At 43.1% G+C, this 25,023-nt stretch overlaps 1 protein-coding gene across 1 annotated transcript; it reads left to right on the top strand.

The window, feature by feature from the left end:
• Positions 1–181: 181 nt before the first annotated feature.
• Positions 182–22,765, top strand: LOC120788034 (SH3 and cysteine-rich domain-containing protein 2-like). The gene is made up of 11 exons (XM_040123503.1): positions 182–472; positions 9,021–9,369; positions 10,779–10,873; positions 13,655–13,739; positions 16,036–16,151; positions 16,934–17,003; positions 17,205–17,293; positions 17,401–17,489; positions 20,459–20,510; positions 21,678–21,815; positions 22,667–22,765. The coding sequence occupies exons 1-11, from the start codon at positions 386–388 to the stop codon at positions 22,763–22,765; spliced, it is 1,269 nt and encodes a 422-aa protein (XP_039979437.1). The 5' UTR covers positions 182–385.
• The last annotated feature ends 2,258 nt before the right edge of the window (positions 22,766–25,023 follow it).

Genomic DNA, 25,023 nt, shown 5'->3' with positions numbered 1-25,023 from the left:
TGCAGCCGGAGGACGGGACTGTGCCACATTGGAGCTTTCCGGTGCGCGTCAAGGGACGATACAATAGGCTATCCATACGTGAGGTCCAGCCCTCTCCCGAATGCTTGTGCTCGCAGGGCATGAGCGAAATATAAAGAGCGGGTGTATTCGTATGCTTCTGAATCGCTTAATCAACCCATAGTCTTGCATTTGGTGTGCGGAGAGCAAATGGCCATAAGGCGTCCCTCTGGCAGCGCGCACAAATCCCCCTGATGTGGATCCGTCACACTTTGTAAAGCCTTTTGCATGGCTAGAGCCGGAGATCTCCTGCCGACGGGACACAGCTCGCGGAGTTAAAAGTAGTTATCGTTGGCGCCTCGAACGACTCGTCCCCTCGCAGCTACCAATGATGACTGAGAACAGCGAGGTGGAGGGCGACTCGCAGCTCCAGCGCTCCCCGAGCACAATGTCCATCCAGCCGATGTCAACCAAGGCAAGTAGCGGCGGTTTTGGGGCTTTGTTGTGGGGATTTGAGCACAGTCACCTGCAATGACCTGCCCTACAGTTCATACTCTAATCTCTGCCGCGTGGGGGGGGGGTACGACGTCCAGATTCAACAATGAACTTTGCAGAGCAGTTTCCTCCGCACACGGAGAGCAAAATGATTGCAGGATGAATCACTGAGAGAGATGAGTTTCATTTTTATTTTTTTTTTTACCTGTGATTTGCTGTTTTTTCTATTAATCTCCCTGTATTATTCCAACGGGTTGTGTGATATTGACGATTACAATTCACAAATGCAGTTGTGTTCATCATGACTGCGTCACTAGGTGTAACCTCACACGTAAGGTCTGATGTCACCGTCTCCCCCTTCTCTCTCTCTCTCCAAAACCACTTCCTGCACACACACACACACACACACACACACACAGAATTTATGTTTATTATTAATTCATAATGAGCACTTTAAAAAAAATTCGGCACAAATAATGTACATAAAGGAATGGTCATGAGTAATACTTTTCAGAAAATATGTTTATTATAGGTTATTATTTACTACTGACAAATTTATATTCCCGTCTTTGCTGCACTCACACATGCCTTGTCAAACAGTTGTTTCGGGTTTCTAAATGGCCACAGTTATTTATATGTGTGTCTTGTGCCTAATATGCTGATCCCTTTTACTGTACAGTGTAGGCCTCCCTGAGCATCAAGTGTCCTCACAAAGTGTCGTTATGATTCCATTTAATTTGTTGACTTGACTGTATAAACAGAGATTCCAAGGGCTGGCCTCCAAGAGCCGGGGCTGTGAAAGCTCCCCCTGTGCCTGCTTTTTAATGGAAGGCTTGTAGGACACCTAGTTCATCAAGCCCAAACATCTGATACGACTTTCCCTCAGCCAATTCTTTGCCTCCATCAAATGCCTACTACAGCTGCCCACACACGTGTGGTTGACGCGTCTGAAGCAAAGGATCACCCCTGCACCACGCAGTCCGATAATTTACCAGCTGTTTGCCTCTGTGCTTCACCTATATATTTATTTTCTATATATTTGATGTCCTCCCTGACTGGCATGAAAGTTGGCGTTGTTGCAAGCCACTTTAGCACCACTCACTCCAGCATGGCGCATTTCAGTTCCCCGGTCCTCTCCAGCTGCTACCCAAGAAAATTGGGCGCAAGTCTTTGCCAAGCAGGACTGATCTGATTGGTATTCAAATGATTCTCCGGCTTGCTCTAGCTTCACCACATCACAACCATTTATACCACAAACTCATCAGGCTGGCCATTCAATCACGATTTCTGTTCCTCATCTGCCTCTGCTTTCCAAATCGAATGAGGCTGTGCTGGTAGAATTCCAGGGCTCTGTGTGAAATAGATTTCACTTTAACCTTCAGCCTTCATGCTCCTGCACGGCCCGTAGATGTTTGATGTTCAAGTGAGAGGTTAATTGTAACATCTTTGGAAATTCCCCTAAATTCTCAGACCTCAATAGCTCCCTGCCACTGAAGGGTCAATGTGAATTTGCAACCACATAGGAGTCTATTAAAGTATCTTGTAGAAGATAATATTGGCTTGGCTCTGATATGTGTGGTCCCAGGAGATTGTGTTACATCAATATTCCACCCATATCTATTTTAAACACTTAAGACCATTCCTAAAAAAATAAAAAATAAAAAAAGCCACAGGGTATAATTTTTGAAGGAATCTAATCAGACACGTAGCCATGTGTCCATGATGTTTTTAATTAGATCAGGATGACAGTAGGAGAGAGGGAGTGACTCCCTCTGATAACAGATGCTCTCTGAAATCAAACAGCAGCAAATTTCCCACACAGATGGGGATCACAAATCAAGAACAGAAGAAAACAGAGCCAGAGGAGTAAGAAGAAAGGAAGCATAGACTTTCTTTCCCAGCAATGTAGTTTGTGGTCTATTGCCAAGGCTGGCAGAAATTTGAGTGGTGGTGCAGATGAGATGTCTGAGTAGCAATCATCAGCCACACTACTTTTGCTTTTTGTTGAGAGCTGTTTGATCTGGGCTGTTGTACTTGGGGAGCCTTTGCTATTTTGGCAGTGCACAGATAAACCTCTCTCTCCCCACGATCAGTATACAGGCCAATCTCTGAGCACAGGGAGATATAAAGACTTAAAATAATAGCCTGCAACATGTCTTTGGGAGATTGGCCCGTTTGTCGGCCTGCTCACTTAGTGACAAGAAAATATAACAATTCAACCATGTGTCCCCTTGGATTCTTCACCCAATCTTCTTCACCCAGTGCGAGTACCTAACTTGTCAGCGCTTCAAAGCTAAATGCCAAGTAATCTTAAACCATGCAGTTTATTAGCCTGAGTGATACCAGCTAAATCCAAAGTAAACGCCTTTATAAAAAACAAAAAAAAACTTGTTGGTGGTTTCCAGTCTTTCTGGCATTTTCATTAGAAATCCAAGAGTAGACATTGCAAGCAGACATGGGGGAGATAGGGAGGGGTCATCTGCTGGAGGTGGACCATGGAGATCACAGTTAGTTAGTATTAGACCATGGGGCAATAATTCAGTATCGTCATTTATCTCATTTTTGTGGATCATACTGTGATGATATGATTGCATCATGGCAATGCTTCTTTTCTTTTTTTTTTAAAAACAAACACAAAACAAAATTTTTCAATACATGATACATAGGGTATCAATATTGGAAAAATATCTTTTTAGTTATATCCACTACTTCTAAGAAATGAAAATGAACAACCAGGCTACACATTATATTTTTACTGCTTACGAAAACATAGAGGTCCCAATACTATATTGGTTATAACACATATATTGAATTAAGGATGTTTACTTTTCAGTAACAGAGAACCATTTGCCATGATTTATCAAAGCCGTCATCCTGAATTGTGAGCAGCATGTCAAGGCCAAATGCAGCAAGACTAAGAGATTGCGGTCAAGCTAGCAGCTCTGCGAGTCTGTACTTGGGAAAAGCAGGGGTTTAAGCTTAATGCTAATGTAAGCAAGCTAACATGCTCAAAAAGACAATGCTAACGTGGTGATGTTTAGCAGGTAAAACCATGTTCACCATCTTAGTTTAGCGTGTTAGCATGTTAGAAATTTGCAAATTAGCACTAAACGGAAAGTGCAATTTGACCACTCGATGGCACTAGAGGAAAAATGAAGACATCAGTAAAGTTATTCCAATTCATCCTGAGGGCAGCATGAACGTTTGCACAGAATTTCATGGCAGCCCATCCAGTAGTTGTTGAGATATTTCACTCAAAACCACAAATGTCAACCTCATGGTGGCTCCAGAGGAAAGGTCCTCAGGATTCATTCTCCCGGGACCATGAATGACTGTATAAAATTTCGTGGCAATCCCTCCGATAGTTTTGAGATATGTCAGTCTGGGCCAAAGTGGCGAACTGACCGACCGACCGACTGACAGACTGACATTGCCACCGTATCAGCCATGCCACTACACACAGATTTGAGTGATGTGAGCAGGGGAGCAAGCCGAAGAGGGAGGCTGAAGTGGGCCAAGGTCTTTATTAATTAATGTAACACCTTCACTGCTGTGACGTTTATTGATGTGACACTACAGGGAAAGGAGTGAGCTGTTAAATACTGGACACTACAAGGCTACAAGTAGCTAAAAAAGGCTGTATCTGGCAGGCTGTATCTGTTGTGTATTGCCGACAAGAGGAAGAAAACGATCTGCCAGGGAGATCTGTCACCACTGATTCTCATTCAGAAATAGCATTCCCTCACGACTGTCCGAGACCGACAGCCATTGTGTTGTGCCTGGGGCAGTGTGTGTGTGTGTGTGTGTGTGTGTGTGTGTGTGTGTGTGTGTGTGTGTGTGTGTGTGTGTGTGTGTGTGTGTGTGAACAATGATTGGGTGAGTGAAAATGGGCGGATGATGAGTTGCCAGGGCAAAGCGGCACAGCGTGGTTAGCTGAACGTAGCGCTGCAATGAGGAAAGTGGTTGCAATCCACGCTACTACTTCACACAGAGTTTCTCCTCCGTTAAACAATGATAGAGAGGGGAAAGAATAGTGTGTGTGTGTGTGTGTGTGTGTGCGTGTGTGTGCATGTGTGTGCATGTGTGTGTATGAGCAAACAAGTGATTGATTGTGCGTGCACACTGCATGTGTGATGTATCTGAGAACAGAACAATGGAAGCAGCCTGTGATTATGTATCTCTTATCTCGTATTCAAAGCGGAAATCTGCCAGGCTGCCGTGCGTAATGATAAAACTTAATACTGGGACATGAAACTGGTTCAAATACCCTCCTTATAAGACCAAAGCTGTCTGCACACTTTGCTCAGAGATTTTATGATACAGTATGTGTTATTTTTTTAATGGTCTCTCCCTTTGATTTGTGGTGTGTTTTGTCACTGCAGAATAAAACTCCCTGGCTGTCTTGTTACCCGTGTTCAGTTACAACTGTTTTCTGCACGCGTATTTCAGTTTTTCATCATCTGCCCAAAACAATTTAAGTCACAGAGTAAACAGGTTAATAATTAGGTCCTTAAAGATATCATGCACCTGGTACTTGAGGGTGATCATTTCCTCTGAATTCACATATTCTGTCGATGACCTAGAATTGGATTGAGCCAGGAAACTGTGTCTTTCACAGCACAGTTAAACCAGTGTTAGCCTTCTTAAGGCTGAAATATCCTCACTTAGAACAAGGTCGAACGCTGTGACATTTACCATGGCGAAAAAACAAACAAACTAATGTACATCAATTTTTATAGAGAGACTAGCTTTAACGGTAGGATGAGAAGCTGGGGGGGATTTTAAAATGGAAATCACAGGCTCCAGAAAGTAAAATATTGCATTCATAGGTCAAATACATGCACTCTGTTAAATACTAGCGTTGAGACTGTGATTTAAAACCATGGAGTGGATATGTGCATGTGCTGCAGTGGGTTTTTTTTTTTCCACTTTCAGGTGCACATCTTCCTCTCTTCTGTTGCTGACAACCGTGGGGTGATTGGCACATTTCAGGGTTGAACCGGAATAGTGGTAGAAGTAGAAACAAGACAGATTTGGAGAAAAGAATGAGCAAAACAATCTGTGTTGTGATGTGACTGTCTGATTGTTAGTTTTAAAAAATATACAATTGTCGCAGACCCCGTTGCCAAGACATTTTCACCAAATTTCAGACTGCTAAAATTTGTGTGTTTATTTGAGTGTTTATTTTGACCTTTGCAGCCTCTAAAAGAAGACGCAGCTGGAGTTACTAGATTAGCTCTTCTGTTGGAAATATTCTGTACTATTTTAAACAGTCCACACCAAAGGATATTATGGCCACGAGCTGTATTTATCATCAAATTCCCAGTGGGACCGAGCCTTTGTTGACCTCTGGACCGGTTGGAGCATCCCATATATATTTCATCCTGGCCCCGAGCACCATTAAATTCTGATGGAGGGAGGAAGAGCCACATATTCGAGAGAAATAAAAGCTCTGTCATTGAATTACGACTGCTCAAACCCTGCTGTCCCTCTATGGAGAATTGATTTTTTGACATTTATGATGGCAACATGTGAGAACGGGCGGGGGTTGGTATATGGATCGAAGATGGTAGAATTATAGGCTTTTACAGGTCCACTGAGGAAGCTTGTCAAAATCTGGAGTGCAGCAGAGAGACGGTTGCTGCTTGAAGAATATTGACTGTGCAGGTGTGTGTAAATCTGGGCGACGTTATGCATTTTGCATGATACTGGGAGTCATTTGTGAATCACATCATTTGTTGAGAAAGAAACATTATCAGGGAAGATTTAGGCCAAATGGGAGAGAAGTTCCAGTTGGAAGGCTTTACATAGTACTTGAATGAAGAAGATGTAGGCAGTTCCCTTTGCACTTGACAGGTATTGTCAATAAGACGTATGGGACTAGATTATACATCACAACCCCTGTATCATCTGCGGCGAAGCTCGCTTCACTCATCATAATCAACACCGGCATCTCGCCTGTCACAAAAAATGGATGTTAGCCGGTGCACATGAATAGAGACTGTGCGCACTCACGACCCAAATCGAACATGGTATCATACTGGCCTTGACTCAGAAGTATGACGCTCTCAGCTAATGTTCAAATGGAAGATAACGGGAATGCTTTTTAGGCCCACACACTGACAGACGATTAGATTAGCTGTAATTGAGACATGTGCTCTAGCTGGAGCTGTTATGCCAGCACACGTCTGCTCTGATTAAGAGAGCGCGGCTCGAGACTGTGACGCTGCACAGGAAACACGGAGACATGTCAAAGCATCTTTGTACAATTAGTAAAGATTATTGAAATATGCATAACACTACCTTAAAAGGGATAAATAAATCATTTATTCATGCTTTACAACTTAACAAGAGTAGCATTTGGTTTATCAGATTGTTAAAGACCCGTCCGGTGGTGGTATATCCTCCTGCAACATAAAGGGTCATGAGACCAGTAGAGGCTTATCACTAAGTTATAAAGTATTAATAAATGTTCACAAAACAATCGCGCCACAACGTCCATTTGTAACTTGCTGGAGCTTTTCGAATGAATGACTCAAACTTCCTGAGAGTTTGTCCAGTTGACTGGAAACTCAAATCCCTAACTGAGCTGTCTGTGTTGCAGACAAGTTGCATTTTGGGTAATGTGGGCACCAGGGTTTGACACAGAAGAGAAATACGTGGAATGAAAAGGACGATATCTCCGGTTCTGCCAGATTATTTTGAAAACCGTCCGCCACTGTTATACAAGGGCAGTTTTAAATATGTGGAGCACTATTTTAAGTAAGCTGTAAAACAGCTACAAATAGAACTTGTGTTGAGATTGTTTTGTCAACTGCTGTTTCCAAGGTCAGAAAAAAAAAAGAATAAATATACAGTACAAACAAATTCAACCACCATAAATATGTGCAAAAGTGTTTTGATACCACACAAACGTCCACACGACACACTAAACAATCCACAAATTTCGACTGCACGTGCACAAGGAACATTAAAAACGTGCTACACACCCTGCAGGTAACAACATGCTGGTAATGGTTTCGATTACAATGAGGAATTATGAATTATGAATCTTCTACCAGAGACTAAAATCTGAAAACGAGAGTCAAGGACATGATCCAGACTAACGATATATTCTCACCCTGTTTGCAATACAGTATACAGAGAATAATACCATTCTGTGCACCAACAGCTATAATAGCAATATCATGTATCGTATTAGTAGACTCTACTATTCGTCTTCATCAGTGTAGTCTGATCAAGGGAAATTTTACAAATGGAGATTTAAGGGAAGTATATGGAGTGTGCAAACTTGCACTCAGTTACACACATCCACTTTTCTTCCTCTTGCTCTAACTCACACAAACACACACACACACACACACACACACAAAAACTCAAATAGACAAACTGTTTTCATATCTTATTCCCAGACACGCAGAGCTGTAAACAGCTTGTCCCTGTAAAGTGATTATGTTTGGTGCTGAGCAGAACGAGCGCAGGCAGGCACACAGGCAGCGCATGTGCACACGGAGAGTCTGCGGCCTACTGATTATCTGTCTGCTTGTCTGTCTGCGTTGATCCATCCATCCCCTGCGACGTGACCATGCCCTCACGCTGCTCTCCCGCTGCTACTGCATGTCAGGGTAACAAATGGCCGCCCATCCTCTGGGAAACTAGCATCGTCATCTGTACGCAGAGCCAGAGGGAAACATCAGGAGTCGGGCATTTATTCAGCCAATCAATGCTAGGTGGCTACAGAGAGCAGAATACACAGACGTGATGGCCACTGATGTGACGTTCTGTCGTTTAGTGTTGGGCTTTTGAAACACAGCGGCCATCAATCATTTACGACCGTTTGGTCAATACAGCTTGTAAGATACAACCACGGCTGGTTACGTCAGTGTCCATAAGGGCGGGTGCATGCAATTTGTTATGGTGGAAAGTTGTAGGCATGTGACTTTGGCAGTGTGGGGAGGGATCCATTGGCTCTGTAGGCTTTGTGCGAGCCTTTAGAGCAATCAATAGGTCCAATGAGCAGGCTCCGTCAGATTAATAGCCCTGAGGATGGGCTGTTGATACATGATAAGGCTGTGTAAACCGTCTTGATTTATTTCATCACAATAGCCCTCCTGTCACCACGACCAAGAAAATGCCATTTACACCCACCAGTGTACAATGTATGGCCGTGTGTGTCCTCAAAGAAAAAAGGCTTATCTTGTTTAACCATAGGCCAAATGCAGAAGCAGCCCTGCTGTGACCGTGCAAAGGATATGCTTGATCTCTTGGAACATACAGGTAGCTTTGCTATTAATGTGCTGTTTCCTTATGAGGTGATATTGCGTTTCATGAGTCACCCTCTTTCCCCCATAGAGTACAGGTCAGAGCAGAGTGGTGTGTTTATGGATGGTGGGATATTGCCTGTGCTGTCCTTTGGGCGTATTGGACATTTGTTATTGCTCCGAAATGTGGCGCAGCATTCTTGCTTATCTTGTGTTTATTCTCAGTGTACCCTCTCTCTCTCTGTCTCTGTCAATGTTTGTGTGCAGCTCCAAAGGCTAAAACGCTCGCTGTCCTTCAAGACCATCATGCGCAGTAAGAGTGTGGAGAACTTCTTTCAAAGGTCCTACAGCGACGCTCGCCTGCCCCCGGATTTCATCACTGACCAACCGCCTCCTTCTCCCCCTCTGCTGCCTGGCTCTCCCCTCGTCGGCGACAGCTCACCATCCATTTCGCCATCTCTCAGCCCCAACCCCTCCATATCCTCCCACTCCCCCTCTCTCAGCCTTTCCCCATCACTGCCCACCAAGCCTCCCCAACCTCAGATTACCCACTGTTTTCAGGACCATGTCTTTCGCAAGCCCACCAACTGCCAGCACTGCAAGCATATGATAGTGGGTAAGGTGCTCAATTTACCCCCTGGACTCTCTTTAGTGCTGGAGACCATTTTACGGAGAGAACATCACCTATTGTGGTATTGAAACTTAAAATGTTACGTAGGGACAATGTGTTATCACCACAGCTTCATTTAGGAGTCTACAACTCCTTAAAGCAAATGATTGACACCACTCTCATATCTATCCATCAAATATAAGGCCACAGTCAGCAGCCGGTTACCTTAGCTTAGCACAGTTGACCGTAAACAGAGGGAAAGAGCTAGCCTCTGTCCAATGGTAAATCACATACCAGCACCGTCGATGCTCAGTAATTATTTAATTTGTGTTTGTTTAATCAGGACAAAGAAAAAAATGGGGAAAAAAATGAAAAAACTAAATTATCTCACCTCACTGGCTGATTTTTTTCCTACTCCATTTAAGGAAAATGAGCCTCAGAACTGGACTGTACTTGACTTCAATGCATCTCTCACAGTGTTTATAGCTGTAAAGAAACCACTAGATTATTAACAGGAATTGCTGTGATGCAGGTGTATGACTGTTTTTATGCCTAATTTGCCGCTTGCATAAAGTACTAGCCCCCGCTAGTTTTTCTGCTAAATCTACTTCTTGTCACTATGATTGATTACAGACTCCGACCTGCTCCTCTGTGTTATTTCCTTTGCTGCTTTTTTCATGCATTGGGGGGTTTATTTATGTAATGCATCACCTCGCTCTTGCCTTACTCCCCTGCAGTCCCAAAACACAGTTCGGCCTCTTTCTCCATTTTTTCTCTTCAAAGTAAAAGCAGTGTTTTCATCAAGCCGTCCAATTTGTCTGATTGTTGTGTCTGCTCCATAACAGACCTGTCAATTTAATCCCCATCCATAACAAAAATCCAGAAATCTGTTATCTTTGGTTTGTAGGATAAAAAGGGACTCAACCCCTTAATCCTTAAAAGCATTCAACAATCAACAGAGGATTTCTCATTACATGACAAATGAGGAGGAAACATCTCAATACTCAGAGGTTTTTAACACTCAAGCACTTGAAAACAGAGATGGAAAGTCAAGATGACTCGATGCCAAATCGATTATGATTGAAATATCTCCAGCTGGTTTCCAATCTCTCCCGGTTGTTTTGGAAGAGGAGCTGTTGATTATGAAGCTGTTAGTGTCAGCTCTGCGAGCAGTGCCTTCTTGGTAAAACTGGGACAGTACTTCATTACACCATCTACCTGAGCAGAGAGAAACCTGTTCAATTGATCTGAAGGCCATTTTGTTTTGTTAGAACTTTCTGCCTGTTGCGGATCTGCAGCCTGTTGCGGATCTGCAGCCTGTTGCGGATCTGCAGCCTGCTGTGTTTTTCTTTTTATGGGTGCCTCCATGTCTGCATCCTTTCCTCTCATCCTCTCGTCTCTGTCCCGCTCTGCAGGAAACTCCAAACAAGCTCTGCGGTGTAAAACGTGCAAGATGGCTGCTCACCTGTGGTGCACCTCGGAACTATCGCAGCAGCCATGTCACGGGAAGGTGCGAATACACAGAATTATATTTGATCTTGCACTTATATATAACATTGGTAGTGTTTCTCATCGTAATCACTGACTGAATGTTTTGTTTTACTCAACTTCTTATCTGTCATCTGTGAATTGACTGTTTCTTTAATCTTCATTGCTAAGCAATCACTGCTGTGGTGTTTTTGCACTTCAATTCACTTCAGACAGTCTGGACGATAATGTGATTTTTTTAATGTATTTATTTATTCATTTTTGCTTAGTTTTCATACCCATTTCTTCTTCTGTTAATTTTAAAAAAAAGTAACTATAAAAAAAAAGTCGCTTCCAGTCCCTAGTGAAGAACGTCTATACCAATACCTAACTGCATAAAATTTTCCTCATAAAAAGGAAGACATATAAAGGACATAAAGGACAAGTCCAACATCCAGCAGGTGGTTAGCTTAACTTAGCACACAGACTGGAAACAGGGGAAGACAGTTAGCCTGGCTCTTACCGGGGTGACAAAATTTACATACAGCAACTCTACAGCTCACTAATTAACACATTATGTCTTATTTGATCAATCTGCACAAAGCCCAAAGTGTAAAAAAGACATTTTGCTATTTTAGGGGGGGGGTTATATCCTGGACTATTTCTTGGCTGGGAACAGTCAATTCCTGGAGTTCCTTCCAACCAAGAAAAAGTGTGGCAATAACCCCCATAAAACTAACCCCTGAACTAATCCTTTAAGAAATATCCTAAGATGATAAGGTTTGGGTTTAAGTGCATTTCGAGGCTCCAAGGCATAACTTAAATTTTGTTGCCAAAAGACCTTAGGAATTAAAATAAGGGAATCCACTTAAGATACCATCAATGGCAGCTTATCTTGACTAAAGAGGAAGCATAATCTTTTTTACAGTCATGCCGGGAGTGTAAATGTGCCAGAACTAGTGTTTTGAAGCAGAGAAAATACACTGGAGCATTTGCTGTCTGTTAGTGTGTTTATCTAACAGCACAAGTTTCTCCTCTTCAGTTCAGTCTGACCTCCCACTTGTTCCAGACATTTTTAATAGCCACATTATAAAAACACCAGCAACAATAACAGTTTGGATTGCAGTCATGACCTGAGCAGAAGCAGTGTTACCATGGTAACTTTAACATAAACCTGGATTGGTTGGACTGGGAATTGGAATTTCACCTGCACTTAGACATTAATTTGATATGTTTAGTGACACAGCCTTAAGTACAGTGTTAAGGGGGGGAAAAAAATAAAACTGAAATTTTGAGAAGAAAAATATCGAAGCATCTGAGCAGGAGTTTTCAGAACAGCAAGTGAAAATGTCACTACTGTGTCATGTCACTGAGGCAGTGGCATGTCATGCAGTCGTATGAAAACATTTTTTTTTTTTTTTTTTAACACCTCATCAGTACACTCAACCATCCACGGCATCAACACACAAACACTAGAACGCTCTTGACCTGAGAGCAGAGTCAGTCCTACTCAGTGTTTTAGCCATACGTGCAGTATGAGGCAAAGTGCTGACAGAACACAGACGCATGATGGTAAAGGGCAGAATACTCTTTTTAGTCGCCGATATTAAGAGATGTGAAGTGCTGAAGTGGCTGACACAAAGCCATTTATTGCATTACCCCCCTTTGGACCCAAAAGACTAGAATATCCACATTTATAACCCAATTTGATGTAAAACCGCTTTATGGTTCACTTATTCGCTATTGGCGAGCAGGATAAATACTTATTCGTCTACTCTATAGTGAGCAGAAAATTGGGTAACACTTTATTTTAACCCCTAATTTTTAATTTATAAGCAGTATATAAACATATAATGAACTTATAACACCCAGGAGACCTTATGTCTACTTACAACTACATTACAGTTTGTTATAAACCCTTTTTAGCTTTTAAATGCTAAATTGGGACGGGGGGGCGGTGATTGATTAAAAACAAAAAGTAATGTAAATGTAAATGGAGACTGTATTGTTCATTTGACTGTGGAATTTATGCATTTTTTAATTTGGACAATTGTTGAGGGGAGTGGTAGAAGGTTAGTCTCGTACAGTAGGCAGATAATTGGGGGTGATTTCAGATCCTGGTTCTGTGTTTATCCTCCAGTGCAAGGCGGAGGACATTAGCATGCAGCAAGGGGCGAAACCCTCTGCGAGCCACTTGGAAAATTTTAAGAGCACTGTGTCCAAGACGGCTCAGTGCAGTTTGATAGAGGAGCACAAAGAGAGAGAGGGAGAGCTGAGGGGATGACGAGGGCAGCGAAAGGTAAAATATAATCAGACCAGACCACAGGAGCAAAGGTATAACTTATTACCTTAGATCCACTGAGTGTTTCTCTTTTCAATGTAATTTGACGAAGTGCATGGCTCATTTGCAAGTGAAGATATCTCAGCCGAAACAGTTAACTGTGCTTAATTCAGTGAGAAATTGCAGTCGTACGGACACTCATACGCAGAATCACATGTCCATGTCTGTGTGTAAGCCATGTGTACAAGGGCAAGTGGCTGAACAGAGTCATCGTTCACAATTAGCAGCAGAGAGAGAGCTAACACAGCTTCCATTTGTGACGTGATGGCAGAAATGAGCTCCTTGGTTGCAGCGTGTGCACCAACCTGTGTGTGCTCGCATGTTTGTCAGTGTGTCTCGATGTGTTTCTGATTCAGTCATTTGTGCTCCGTTAATGCCCTAAAAATCAATACATGGAGCCAGTTTCCCATCCACTCGGCCTACGAAACAGGAAGAAATGGAAACTGAAAAAAAATCTTTCTGCTTTCTGCTGTCCGCCATTAGTCTGGAGCATTCAGGCGAAACTTCAGCTCACCAATGCTTGTCAATGACCAACTGGCTGTCGTCAAGGAAGTTCAACCAAGCCAAGGTGAGAATGTTTTGAGCATACGCATGTGATGAGTATGAGTGAGTGCCCACGTGCACCGGTTTGTTTGTGTCCCTGTGCTTTTGTTTTGCTATGTTGCTCTTGTCTGGCCTTTTGGTTTATTTTGATTGATTTTTGTGTGCTTGTGCGTGCACTGTAATAAAACCAGAACTGTCTCCATCTCACCTGACAACCGAGGAGCGTGAAGTGGAAAAAGATAAAGAGGAAGAACAAATTCAGCTTCTCTTGAAGGCTGATGGACGGTCTGCACCCTGAAAGTATGTGAATAAATATTTATAAGTTCTAATGTTTATGCTTTTATATCTTTGTTTATGATTTGTACTGTATATTCTTGGACCGAAGGAGGGAATTAATTTATTTTCTGGCACTACAGCTTGCATGTTTAAAGCTTCATAAACATTGAAATGCTGCCTATTTTCTGGTTGGTCTAAGTTCTAACTAGCTCTCTGTGTTATGACATCCAACTATACTTCAAAATATAGCCCAGAGATAATAATTTTGATTACTATTTTACTTAATGTTATACATTTATGGAAGCCGAACACCCTGATTCTGATATTGCCTTGTTACTTGTTTGTATCTTTGTCATATAACCTTGTTGAATGCTTAAACACACTGGTACAGTCCCTGTTTTTAGATCCACTTGCCTACATGTATCTGAATTTGTTCTTCCTCTGAAAGGGAGCTTGTTTTTCTTTGCCGTACCCTTGGATGAACATCTGTGTAGGTGATACAGTCCTTCCTCTCACATACTGCACGCCTCGCCGAATCAGGGTTAGCACCTCATGCTGTCACTTCCTTACACTTCCTTAGGTACAATTAACCTACAGCTCCGTCATTACCCTCAGCTCAGCTCCATGAAGCCTGGGACGCTGCCAGGGCCCGCTGAGACTGCAACCTGCGGTTGAAGTGTCCTCGTAATTATGCTAACAAAAGGCTTGATAAAATACTGGGCTCATGTTTACATACATTTATGTCAGATGGCAGGTCTTTTGATGGATTTACCGACAGACTCTCTAATTTCCCATCAGCTGCATTTTGGCGAAGCAGTTTATTGTCTCGTATTAAACCTCATTTACGAGAATAAGAGTCTAATACCCGTAGGAGTGAAGTAAATAAAAGCTAATGCTCTAATCTGCAACTTGCATCTTGCAAAGACAATTAAAATCAGATTACCTACCAAGTGAAAATTTGTATATGATGATTTGTTTCTCTATTTAGACAACAACAGCAGCTGCATTAGGTGAAAGTTTAGGTTAAAGAATCAACTTAGCTCATTGTGTGTCGAAAGGAGCTTAAGTCAAAAGAGATGGTGGGTTATGACAGGTTTGAAGCCATATCCGATATAAAGTTCTCCTTTCTGCACTGAAAAGAAAGCTAAAGGTTATGGACTCAGTAAAAAATAATAATTTGTCTAGAGGAGAGAAGTATAAAGTTTCCGAGCACGGCTTGCTACAGATTAATCTCTTCCCCTGCAATTAATTGCTCTCTGCAGAATTACTTCCTTCACAATCAATTTAAAGTATTAATCAGCTTTAACACCAATAAATACCAGCGCCAACTTCAACATGAAACGGCAAATCATTAAAGCTTCATCCTTACAGACACAAATAAACTCACAGCACATCTGGAGCGATCACTCTGCCCTCTGTTCAACTTGTGTTGAGTTGGATGGAAAAAGGACCAGAAAACCTCATTCCTGACTTCAGCACCAAGCACTTCCATCTACATGAAATGTAGCAATGAAGCCTTTCTGAGGATTTCAATATTTTGAATCTCATCTCTTATTCCCTCTCTCCTCAACTGCATCTCTAGATAGATTACAGCTATTATAACTAAGACACATCTCTTGCCAATAAGTGAATGTATAGATAAACATAGCATGTAGATTTATTGGAATGTCTTGATGTCTCCTTAACTTTTGGCTGCTGTCGCCCTCAGATCTAAAGTGGGTCACTTTGGTCCAGGACTGACTGTGGTACTACAGTTATATTTAGCTCCTCTGGTTCCTCCAAATTGGCACAGGCACAATAATCACGATGTGCGGTGTAACCTCAGTGTGTAGTTATAATTGTAGTGTGTGTGTGGAGCTGTGTCTTTGCGTGAATAGCTTACATGTGTCTGAAAAATAAATTGAGTATAAGTGTGTGTGTGTGTGTGTGTGTGTGTTTGTGTGTGCATTAGTCTTATGAATTTGTTTGTGTGTGTTTGTGTGTGTGTGTGTGTGTGTGTGTGTGTGTGTGTGTGTGGGTGGATGGGTGTGTGGGTGTGGTTTCAGGGGCTGCGCGGACGCGTGTAGACCCCGTGTATGCTGCCTTGCGCTACGGGACATCCTTGGCACAGATGAGCCGCTCCAGTTTTGGCAGTTTATCAGAGTCGCCAACACGCAGCCTGGTAATGACATCGTCACCCCGAGGGGTGGGGCTCGAGGACAGTCGGGCCCTGCGTGATTAAGACACACTAAGCTTTTACGACACGGTCCAATGGTCAACTTACCGGTGAAGTACTGATACCACTGATATCATAGTACAGAGTTTTAGTTCCACAAAAAACTCCCTAGTTTTTTAGTTTATGTGAAGCCAAATCGGCTGCATATTATTTAGCATTGATTAACATTTAGTTTGAATTTAAATTCAAAAGTAACATAACAGTCAGTATTTCACTGCCCTCTCTGGTTGGCAGTTTCCAGTCCGTTTCCCCTCCGACCCCATCCAGCATCCCTTGGTGTGGTTGGGTGAACTCAGAAGTGTGCTTTTGTAGCTCCTTGAACTTCGCCCGTCAGCGCTGCCACCAGGTTCTGATGAGCACACCTGTGCATCGCTGCGACTCCTTCAAAGTTTGCCCCCTTTTGAGGTCATGCAAGTCCCCCGCTTAAATCCGCCTTATTTAAAACCCCTGACGGTGAAGTTTTATAATTGAGCGCCGGGGTATCATCTGTGAGGAGCGTAATGGATGACACTGGACTCTAAAACCCCACAAACATTTTTCATACACGAACTAACAGTATATACTGTGCTATTTTACAACACCGAGAACTACTGATCTGTGTGGGGTGCATACTGAATAATTCAGAGCAGGACTAGTTTTATTCCCACTATCTAATGCATCCTCTTTGACACCCTGGTGCTAACATTTCATTTTTTATTTTTTTTTCTTCTTCATCTTTCGTTGATAAGGGGGAGGGAGGTGAGGAGAGGCAGCAGAGACAGTGCAGCATGGAGGAAGAGATAACGCAGGAGACAGGGGGTAAACACCGCTGTGTGTCCGTGTCTCCATGTATGTGGATATGCATATGCGCTGTATGTCCATGCTTATGTGTGTCTATGCATATATTGTGTATACCTGCGCATGTCTGTCTGTGTGTGAGAGATTTACTGGGAGAAATTACGTGCCTGACTGCATATGCGCGCCCGGGCATCTTCTAAGAGAATTTCTCACCTCTTCCAGACATTCTGGTCCCTGACATTGAAATCGAGAAGGAGGAAGAGGAGAGCGGCGGCCAAGCTCAGACTCCCGCAGAGGAGGGCAGCGTGAAGGTACCACTCTGTTTAATCTGTGCAGACCGTCAGCCCTTGTTGTTTTTCCTCCTCGAGATTGCATTTCTGTCTCACCGCCTAACCTCCCTGCATCACCCTGTGTCCAGGTGCCCAAGCGCATTGAAGTTCACTCCATCCACACCTATGTAGCACTCTACAAGTTTCTGCCTCAGGAACAGAATGACCTGGAACTACAGTGAGTAAAAGCCAACAGACTGTCGACATGCAGGCATTTTTTATTAACGTGTGTGCAGGAGTGCTTTTTGTTATCGTTTGCGTGAGTGCATTTGCTTTGTCTGTGTTTTTGTCCCTCCCTGTGTTTTTGCCCCGGCTGTTGTTCCCGCAGGCTGAAAATGTCCCCACCATCTGCAGAGGACGGTGCCTGGGCGCCCTTAACGATGACTAATTATAAACCCGGAGCCCATCATTGTCCCCACGTAGAGCTAGCGCCTAAGCTGTGTTCCCAGCAGGAGAGAGGATAAAGACACTGAACAACTGAGAGATGAAAGGGCGGACAGACATAAGGGGAGACGGAACAGAACTGAAGATTATCATAGGCAGAGAGGGGAAGAGGAAGGAGGCACCAAGAGGAGACAGCAAAGTGCAAATAAGCTCTATAAGATGAAGGAGGATGAGGAAAGAGAAGACAGGAAGGCCAGAGCAGTAAAATGAGGGCAGGATGTGTTTGTCTAAGTGTGTGTGTGTGTGTGTGTGTGTATGGATGTTTAGGGGACAGCTTTCACTAAGGCAAATCCATGGGACTGTTAACAGCCATCTGTGCTGTGGCTCAGTGTGTGCGACTGCACAATATATGTGAAATAATGAACTTATAATGCGTCTCTGGTCTCTACGCTCTTCTCATTTAACACGCTCCGTCCGAATTTGACCAGTGTAGACTGCAGAAGATAAAAACTACTCGATATTTTGGACATAAGTCAAGAACAGACATTTTGTGCTGATAAAAAAAAATATCTTTAACAATAACGATTTTTATTTGAAAAAGTAAAAACTATAGTTTGTTTGTACTTTGGTCTATTGCACATGTTAAACAGTAGGTAAAACTCTGGAGACTTTATTTCTACGGCTGCGGAATGAACCCACACTGCAGTTGTTTGAGTTTAAAAGCCCTGCACACCCACACAAGTGTTTTCAGTTACATTGGCGGAGGATACTGAGCCACGCCGGTAATTGACGTCACCAAAACTCCATTGCAGTGTCCGAAATTATGCTTTATGTGCTCCGCGGTGCACAACAATTATCCCCTGCCATCTTATTTAAGTGTTGGAATCCTGAGTGTGAAATTCATGCACAATACAGTAGCATTCGTGACATGCACAATGCTTTCTGCTAACAATCCCGCAAAATTGACAGTCGGGCAACACCCCAGCTGTCAGTGATGACACAAAATAATGATGATTTATAAGTTCAATTTATTTCTCACTATAGAGTAATCTAATGAGTGCCTTTTATATATGGAGTAGTGAATGAGTGGGGGCGGGAGGGAGCGACTTCATCCGCAGCGCGTTTACTAATAAGAGTGATGAATGTGTAAGTTTCCCTGTGAGAGTAGGGGGAGATGTCAATCCAAAACAGACTGTGCACTACCGCAGTCGTGAGGAGAGGCCGAATTTGGCAAAAAAAAGTGAAAACACCCGATTTTACGTAAGGTGTTATTGTACAATAGATGCTTTTCGCAGCCGACATTTTGGCTTTTCATAGCAGGAAAAGCAAAGACTTAAATGATAGTTTTAAAAATAACTGCATCCAATGTAGGTGAGCTAGTTCCATGGTCGTGGTATTGTGCATGCTGGCTCACAGTCGTGGCTTTTATAGGACACTTGCAAAATTGAGCCATCGCTAACCAACTTCGCTTCACCTGTGGCTTTCCTGCTATAACAAGTCAAAATGTCAGCTGTTAAAAACGTGTGTGTGTGTCTGTGTGAATTTTGTTATATTTCCTACTAAAAAGAAAGACAGGACCTTGCTTATTTTTTAGTTTGCGGTAAAATAAAGGACCTTAGTTTATATTTATTCATAGATTTCTATTGGATCAAGCAGGGATGCTGAGGGTTTAATACGTTCTGCTCTTTTTGTCTAGTTAACAGTTTTCATTTAACACACACACACACACAAGAAAACCCACAAAATCCAAACAATTACACTGCCGGCGGGGGATGCTGTTTCTGGTGCCCTGGCTGTAGTTGCACACATACATGAATTACTGTAGATGGAGTATTTATTACATGTCGAAATGTCGAAAACAGTGACAATGAAAATATGTAATTTACAACATGCTGTTAAGTCAGACCCACCATCCATCTTTGGAGGATTATAAAGGTGTATTTTCCTGCCATCGAGCAAAGCTGCTGTTCCAACAGACATCAGTTGAACTAGGCTAATCCCACTGTCCAACATTCAACAGAAACCTTCAAAATGCATGCAGAGACCAAGATACAAAATATACATTTAAGTTTTAAACTGTAGTACCGGGAGAAACCTCAGTGAGCAGAGTAATTTTGTCAGTATCACCTAAGAAATATGGGTCCCACCCTAGTTGGTAAGTCTATTTAAACTATGTGCAAACTTAAGCGCGTGTGTGTTTGTCGGTGATGATCATATAGGGCAGTAGTGAGAGCAGGCACTCAGGAGACGCAACGTACAGAAGCGCAATTGGGACAGCAGTTTCTACCTGTGTATCTAGGACAGTGGGTACATTGTGTTTTTTGTGTGTGTGTGTGTGTGTGCGTATGGAAACACCTCGTCAAAAACTGGTAGCATGATTAGCATGCAGGCCAGGTTGGCCACTGATCAGGTCCAGCCCTCACCACTGCAGCAGGTGTCACAAAGTCATATTTCATGTAGACCTCGTGACTTTGGTGTCAGGTGCTCTGTCACCTCCGCAGACGGACACAAAGACTCGCCCACATTTTAACCTCCACAGCCTTGTAACCGTGGGTACTACCGCTTTCTCTGGCAGCTTGATAATGTTATCTTTTGTGCTCACACTCAGCTCTCTCCTTTTTTCTCTTGTTGCTCGCCGCTCTCCCTCTCTCACCCCCTTCTTCCCCCCATCACATCTCCCCGTCCCCTTTTCCTCTCCCCCTCAATCGCCTCCCCTTTATTCCTCCCCTTATTTCCTCTCCTCTCTTGTCTTATCTCCTTCAGTCCCGGTGATCGGGTGCAGGTCACTGACGACTCTAATGAGGAGTGGTGGAAGGTGGGTAATAAATCATTTGCAAACATCCGTGTGTGTCTGCGTGAATGTGTGTGCTTGTTGGTTTGTGCATGTTTTCTTGGGTCCATAATGTGTATTTGAATGTACAGAAGTGTCTGTGCGTGTGCGTGTGTGTGTTTCTGTGTGCGGGCGCGTACATGAGCATGTGTGTGTGCCTTTATTGTGCGCATGTGTTAATTAAAGTCTTTAAATCAAGGCTTTCATGCACAACACCTGCTCTATTTTTGTCTGTCATAAACATTCGAGCAGCCACAGACAGAAATAGAACATAATTTCCTCTGAAAACTACCAAAAGAGTTTAACATAATGAACTTGACTAGTGTCGCTGCCTCAAAGAGGTCTTTATTGATTCTCTATTGAGCTTCACTTACTCCCGGTGGAAATAAATGTGCATCGGTGTAGGCGTGTGTGTGTGTGTGTGTGTGTGTGTGTGTGTGTGTGTGTTTCGGTCAGAGCAAAAGGAAGATGCACTCAGACTTAACCAAAGTGCAGAGTCTGTGTGTCTTCTATCAGTGGACTAGTGAAGCAGCAGTCGTTTGACACTGTTAATCAACACTGCCATCCTGAGGAACCTTTAAATTATGTATAGTTTGCGAATCACTTCCATAAACACATCAACACCTGAGGCGCAGGTTGATAGACAATGAGATATTGCTGCTTAATGAGGTCCGCTCACACGTCATCTGTTTTCACCAGAAAACAGCTGGGGCATAACCTGCTGTTCCAGTTTTTCTTTAAATACATGCATAACAAATCTGACATTAGGCCAAAGCAATTTCTTGTTATTTCAAAGCAATTATTACCCTGATTTGTGTGATTTGAGTGGTCTCTTAAGTTGTTTCTACACCCGTCTCTGCAGACAAACTGATTAGTCACCGCACAGACAGAGCTGTGATGAAAAGTGGTGTTTTTCTCGTCGCTCTTCCTTTTTTGGGAAAATGCCTCCTTGATTCTACCATTGAACAACATATGATATGTGAAATGTGTCATTAAGCTCCAAATTGTTCAGCCACCACAGACTTGCCTTTTGTCAGAACAGACGTAAATCTGGTGGGGACGGACTAACCGTCAGCCGTTGGATCGTCTCGGTGACCCCCGGATAAATTCCAAATGTTGACCCCTGTACTGGGCCCCCCTGCGTTTTTCCAGGGAAAGAGCGGCGACAGAGTCGGCTTCTTCCCTGCTAACTTTGTGCAGAGGGTCCGGCCAGGAGAGCGAGTGTGGCGGGTCGTCCAGGGTGTTTCCGGCATCCGAGAGAGAGGACACATGGCCGTCAGGGAATCCCAGGTACAAGAATATTATCATGCTGTTTTATGTGGTATCCGTTCTTTTGTTTTGTTTTACCTGTGTTCTGTTCGTTTTGGTTTTTTTTTCTCTTTCTTCTTCTTATAGTACTATATTGACATTTTGGGAACAATTAGTCACCTTACTCTGTATGTGATCATAGGATTCTATTTGTGTTATCCACTTTATCCTGTGTGGTCACAGGGGGCTGGAGCTTATTCCAGCACACAGTGGGTGAGTGGCAGGATACGTTTCAGACAGGTCGCTGTCGATGTGGGATCAAAGGATGGCTTCAAAACCATCTCTGTTTCATCTCATATCGCTTTATACCAAATTTTTCACGGACAATTTACGACCCCCCCCCCCACCGCACCTAAAATGTCTTGAATGAAAATGAGAAAACACAAATGAGCTGCTGATCATGCTCCAAAATCCCTCTAAGTAAGTTAAAATGAGGAGTTGTTATGTTTAAATTTTATAGTACAGTGTTTTTAAATTCCACATTTCAACCAGATGTTGTATTAATGTTTATTTTTCAATAATTTGAACAATTTTTATATTCAAAATTAACAAGTGAATGCTAAAAAATTAACTTTTGTTTTTTTTAAATTAAGACCGCAACTGCCATTAACTGCCAGCATGTTCATTCATTCTGCCCGGATTGTTCATTTACATATTCAAGCGAAAGATTACTGCACTTAGTCATATCATTTTCTGCCAAATTTGATATGCCTGTGGGCAATTCCCCCAATGTGTCAAATTCTTTAAGTTTAGAAATAATTTTTGAATACCGTTCTCATGTTCCAGTGCTTATCTCTGTCAGACAAAGGACCGACTCTGTCTCCTCCCCTCAGATCTGCGTGGGGAAGCGAGAAGACGGCGAGGCGTTTCTGAAGCTGAGCAGCGGGAAGAAGAGAGGGCTGGTCCCAGCTGACTCCATAGAGGAGATCTGAGCCTCTGTGTGCACGTCCCCCAGGGAAACACCCATCTTCAAACACCACCACCACCCACCTCGCCGTGACAAAACGTCAGCCGCAGCCTCTCCAGCCAGTCCCCCGTGACCTAAATCGAACATAGGCAAACTGGACTAAAAACACACACTTCTGCAAAGATCTGGACCCAGAGCCCCCGATTAACACATGCTTTTCAGTTGAATTGGTTCGCTGTTAGTCTTTAATAAATTGTATAGTCACATATCATAAGTCCTGCTCTAGGAAAGGACTGTTTCTCAGCAGTCTTGCTGTTGGTTTTATCTTTTCAAATACAAAAATAAAACTTGAGTTAGGCAAAGGGTGCACAAGTCAAAAATGCTTTAAATATATTTGGCGGACACTGGTTCAGATTATTGTTTTTACTTGTCAAAAGGACATCTACCAACGTGGGCGGAGGCTGTGGCCCTCGAGGGAACACGATGCTTCTGTCAGTGTCCTTTTTCTTGTTTCTATGTCTCATCCCTATCCGCCCATGTCAGGATCCCTGGCCCGGGGACCGATATCAGCTTCATACAAACCGGTACACAACATGAGGCACTCACCGAGGACGAGCACTGCCAGCCCGAGAGCGCTTTCAGGAGACAGACGGGAGATTCAAAGGAAGGGAGTAAACACAATCCAAAAACCATCAACAGTGTCAGGCTGAGCTAGAACTGCTGTGAGAAGGTTTTCAAAGGAAAATTGGAGGCCGTGAGGATGTTTTCACAGGACACTCAAAATGTTTTTTCCCTGACTTCTTCAGTATAAAATTACAAGAAATGCATGAGCACCGTTTAAGTTCTGGTAGGAAAACATAAATCAGCCGGCAGACCCCATGTTCCACAGAAAGATCAACTCGACACATTTTGCAGAACAATTTTTTTCTTTTCAACTCTCAGAGAGACAGGAACTGAAACTTCCAGGAATCTCTTCAAGATGTACATTTCCTTTTCTTTTTCGTTAAAGACACAACCATAGATGGATACATTTTGGTGCAGTGCATTGTGTGGATAACTCCGAATCAGAAGTGATTGTCTATGGTTTACATTTTTATATCTTACTGTTTTAAACAGAGATGACACAGGAGACATCAAAAGGAGGGGAGATGAAACTTGAAAGTCACTTTAGAAAAACTGGTAGGGTGGTCCTCCCTTGTCTCGCTGGCTGTTGTGAGCACTGAGCAACAAAAAAGTGTAAACATCTTCCAAGTGCAACAGTTACAAGTGGCAGGAGCTGTTCTCCCGTTCTCACATGAAGGAGCTCGGCGGGCACAAAAGGGTTGGCTGATGCAGGGGCCCGCGGAATAGCCACAGTGGGTGTTGAGAGCGTCGCTCAGCCTTTCGACGTTTTCACCGGAGCCCAAAACAGCGGGGAAACGAACCGCGGCCAGTCTGCCAGAAAAACAACAACGCATTGGGGATCGTTCTGACCATGACAAGGAGTGTAAGACTCGCTCGCAGCTCTGGAGGAGGACGCAGGACAACAGAGGGAGGAGAAGGTGCGGCGAGAGCGGGGAAAGGAATGACATGAGCACTGAGCTGCTGTGAGTCAGCGTGTTCATGCAGGTAGTGTTGTAACCGAGGGGGCACGAGTCATCATTGATCAAATGTCAGCCTGTCATCTCCATCTTGCGCTCCCCCTTGTCCTCATGTCGCTGACGTGACACATCAGTTCTGACATAAAGTGAAGGCCTTTTTTCGTGTTTTGATGGTTTAGACCTCTACCGATTTGCAAAGTCATGACTTGTTTCCTAAACCCGACGCATTTCTTTGCAAGAACACGTTTTTCCAGAGAGAGGACGCACACACTCTGCTTGTGGAAGACCACAAACGTTAAGAAAGTGTAGAATCAAAGCACAGAATGTAGGAGTAGAATGATGGCACTGCAAATTAAGAAATAATTTAACTCATATGTCTTCTTTCAGAGCACAGAGATGTAGTTAATATGATCATTCTTTAGTCTATGTCTATTTCAATATATGTGAAAGCCTTAGAGACTATGACAAATGAGCTTCTTGTAATAAGGATAATAGCGATTTATTTTGTGTCATCTGAATAAGTTGTCCTTTTCGTTGAGTTCTCTCCTTCGTAGTGGTTGCCGTCACAGTCAACGATACTTTACCCGCAACTTCACTTCACCATGGAGCTCTTCAGGCGAAGGGCCGATGGTTTGTCCTTTTTCTTCAGATGTTTCATGGATTGGAAAAAAAAAAAAAAACAACAACTGAGAAGTACGTAGCA

The sequence above is a fragment of the Xiphias gladius genome, chromosome 3, assembly GCF_016859285.1.
Source record: "Xiphias gladius isolate SHS-SW01 ecotype Sanya breed wild chromosome 3, ASM1685928v1, whole genome shotgun sequence".
NCBI lineage: Eukaryota > Metazoa > Chordata > Actinopteri > Istiophoriformes > Xiphiidae > Xiphias > Xiphias gladius.
This window is presented reverse-complemented; position numbering and strand designations above follow the sequence as displayed.

Excerpts from the sequence above, each read along its gene's own strand:
- LOC120788034 (XM_040123503.1), top strand. The coding sequence starts at position 386 with ATGATGACTGAGAACAGCGAGGTGGAGGGCGACTCGCAGCTCCAGCGC. Across the intron at positions 17,004-17,204 it reads GATAACGCAGGAGACAGGGG|ACATTCTGGTCCCTGACATT; the intron begins GTAAACACCGCT and ends CACCTCTTCCAG. Across the intron at positions 21,816-22,666 it reads TGGCCGTCAGGGAATCCCAG|ATCTGCGTGGGGAAGCGAGA; the intron begins GTACAAGAATAT and ends TCCTCCCCTCAG.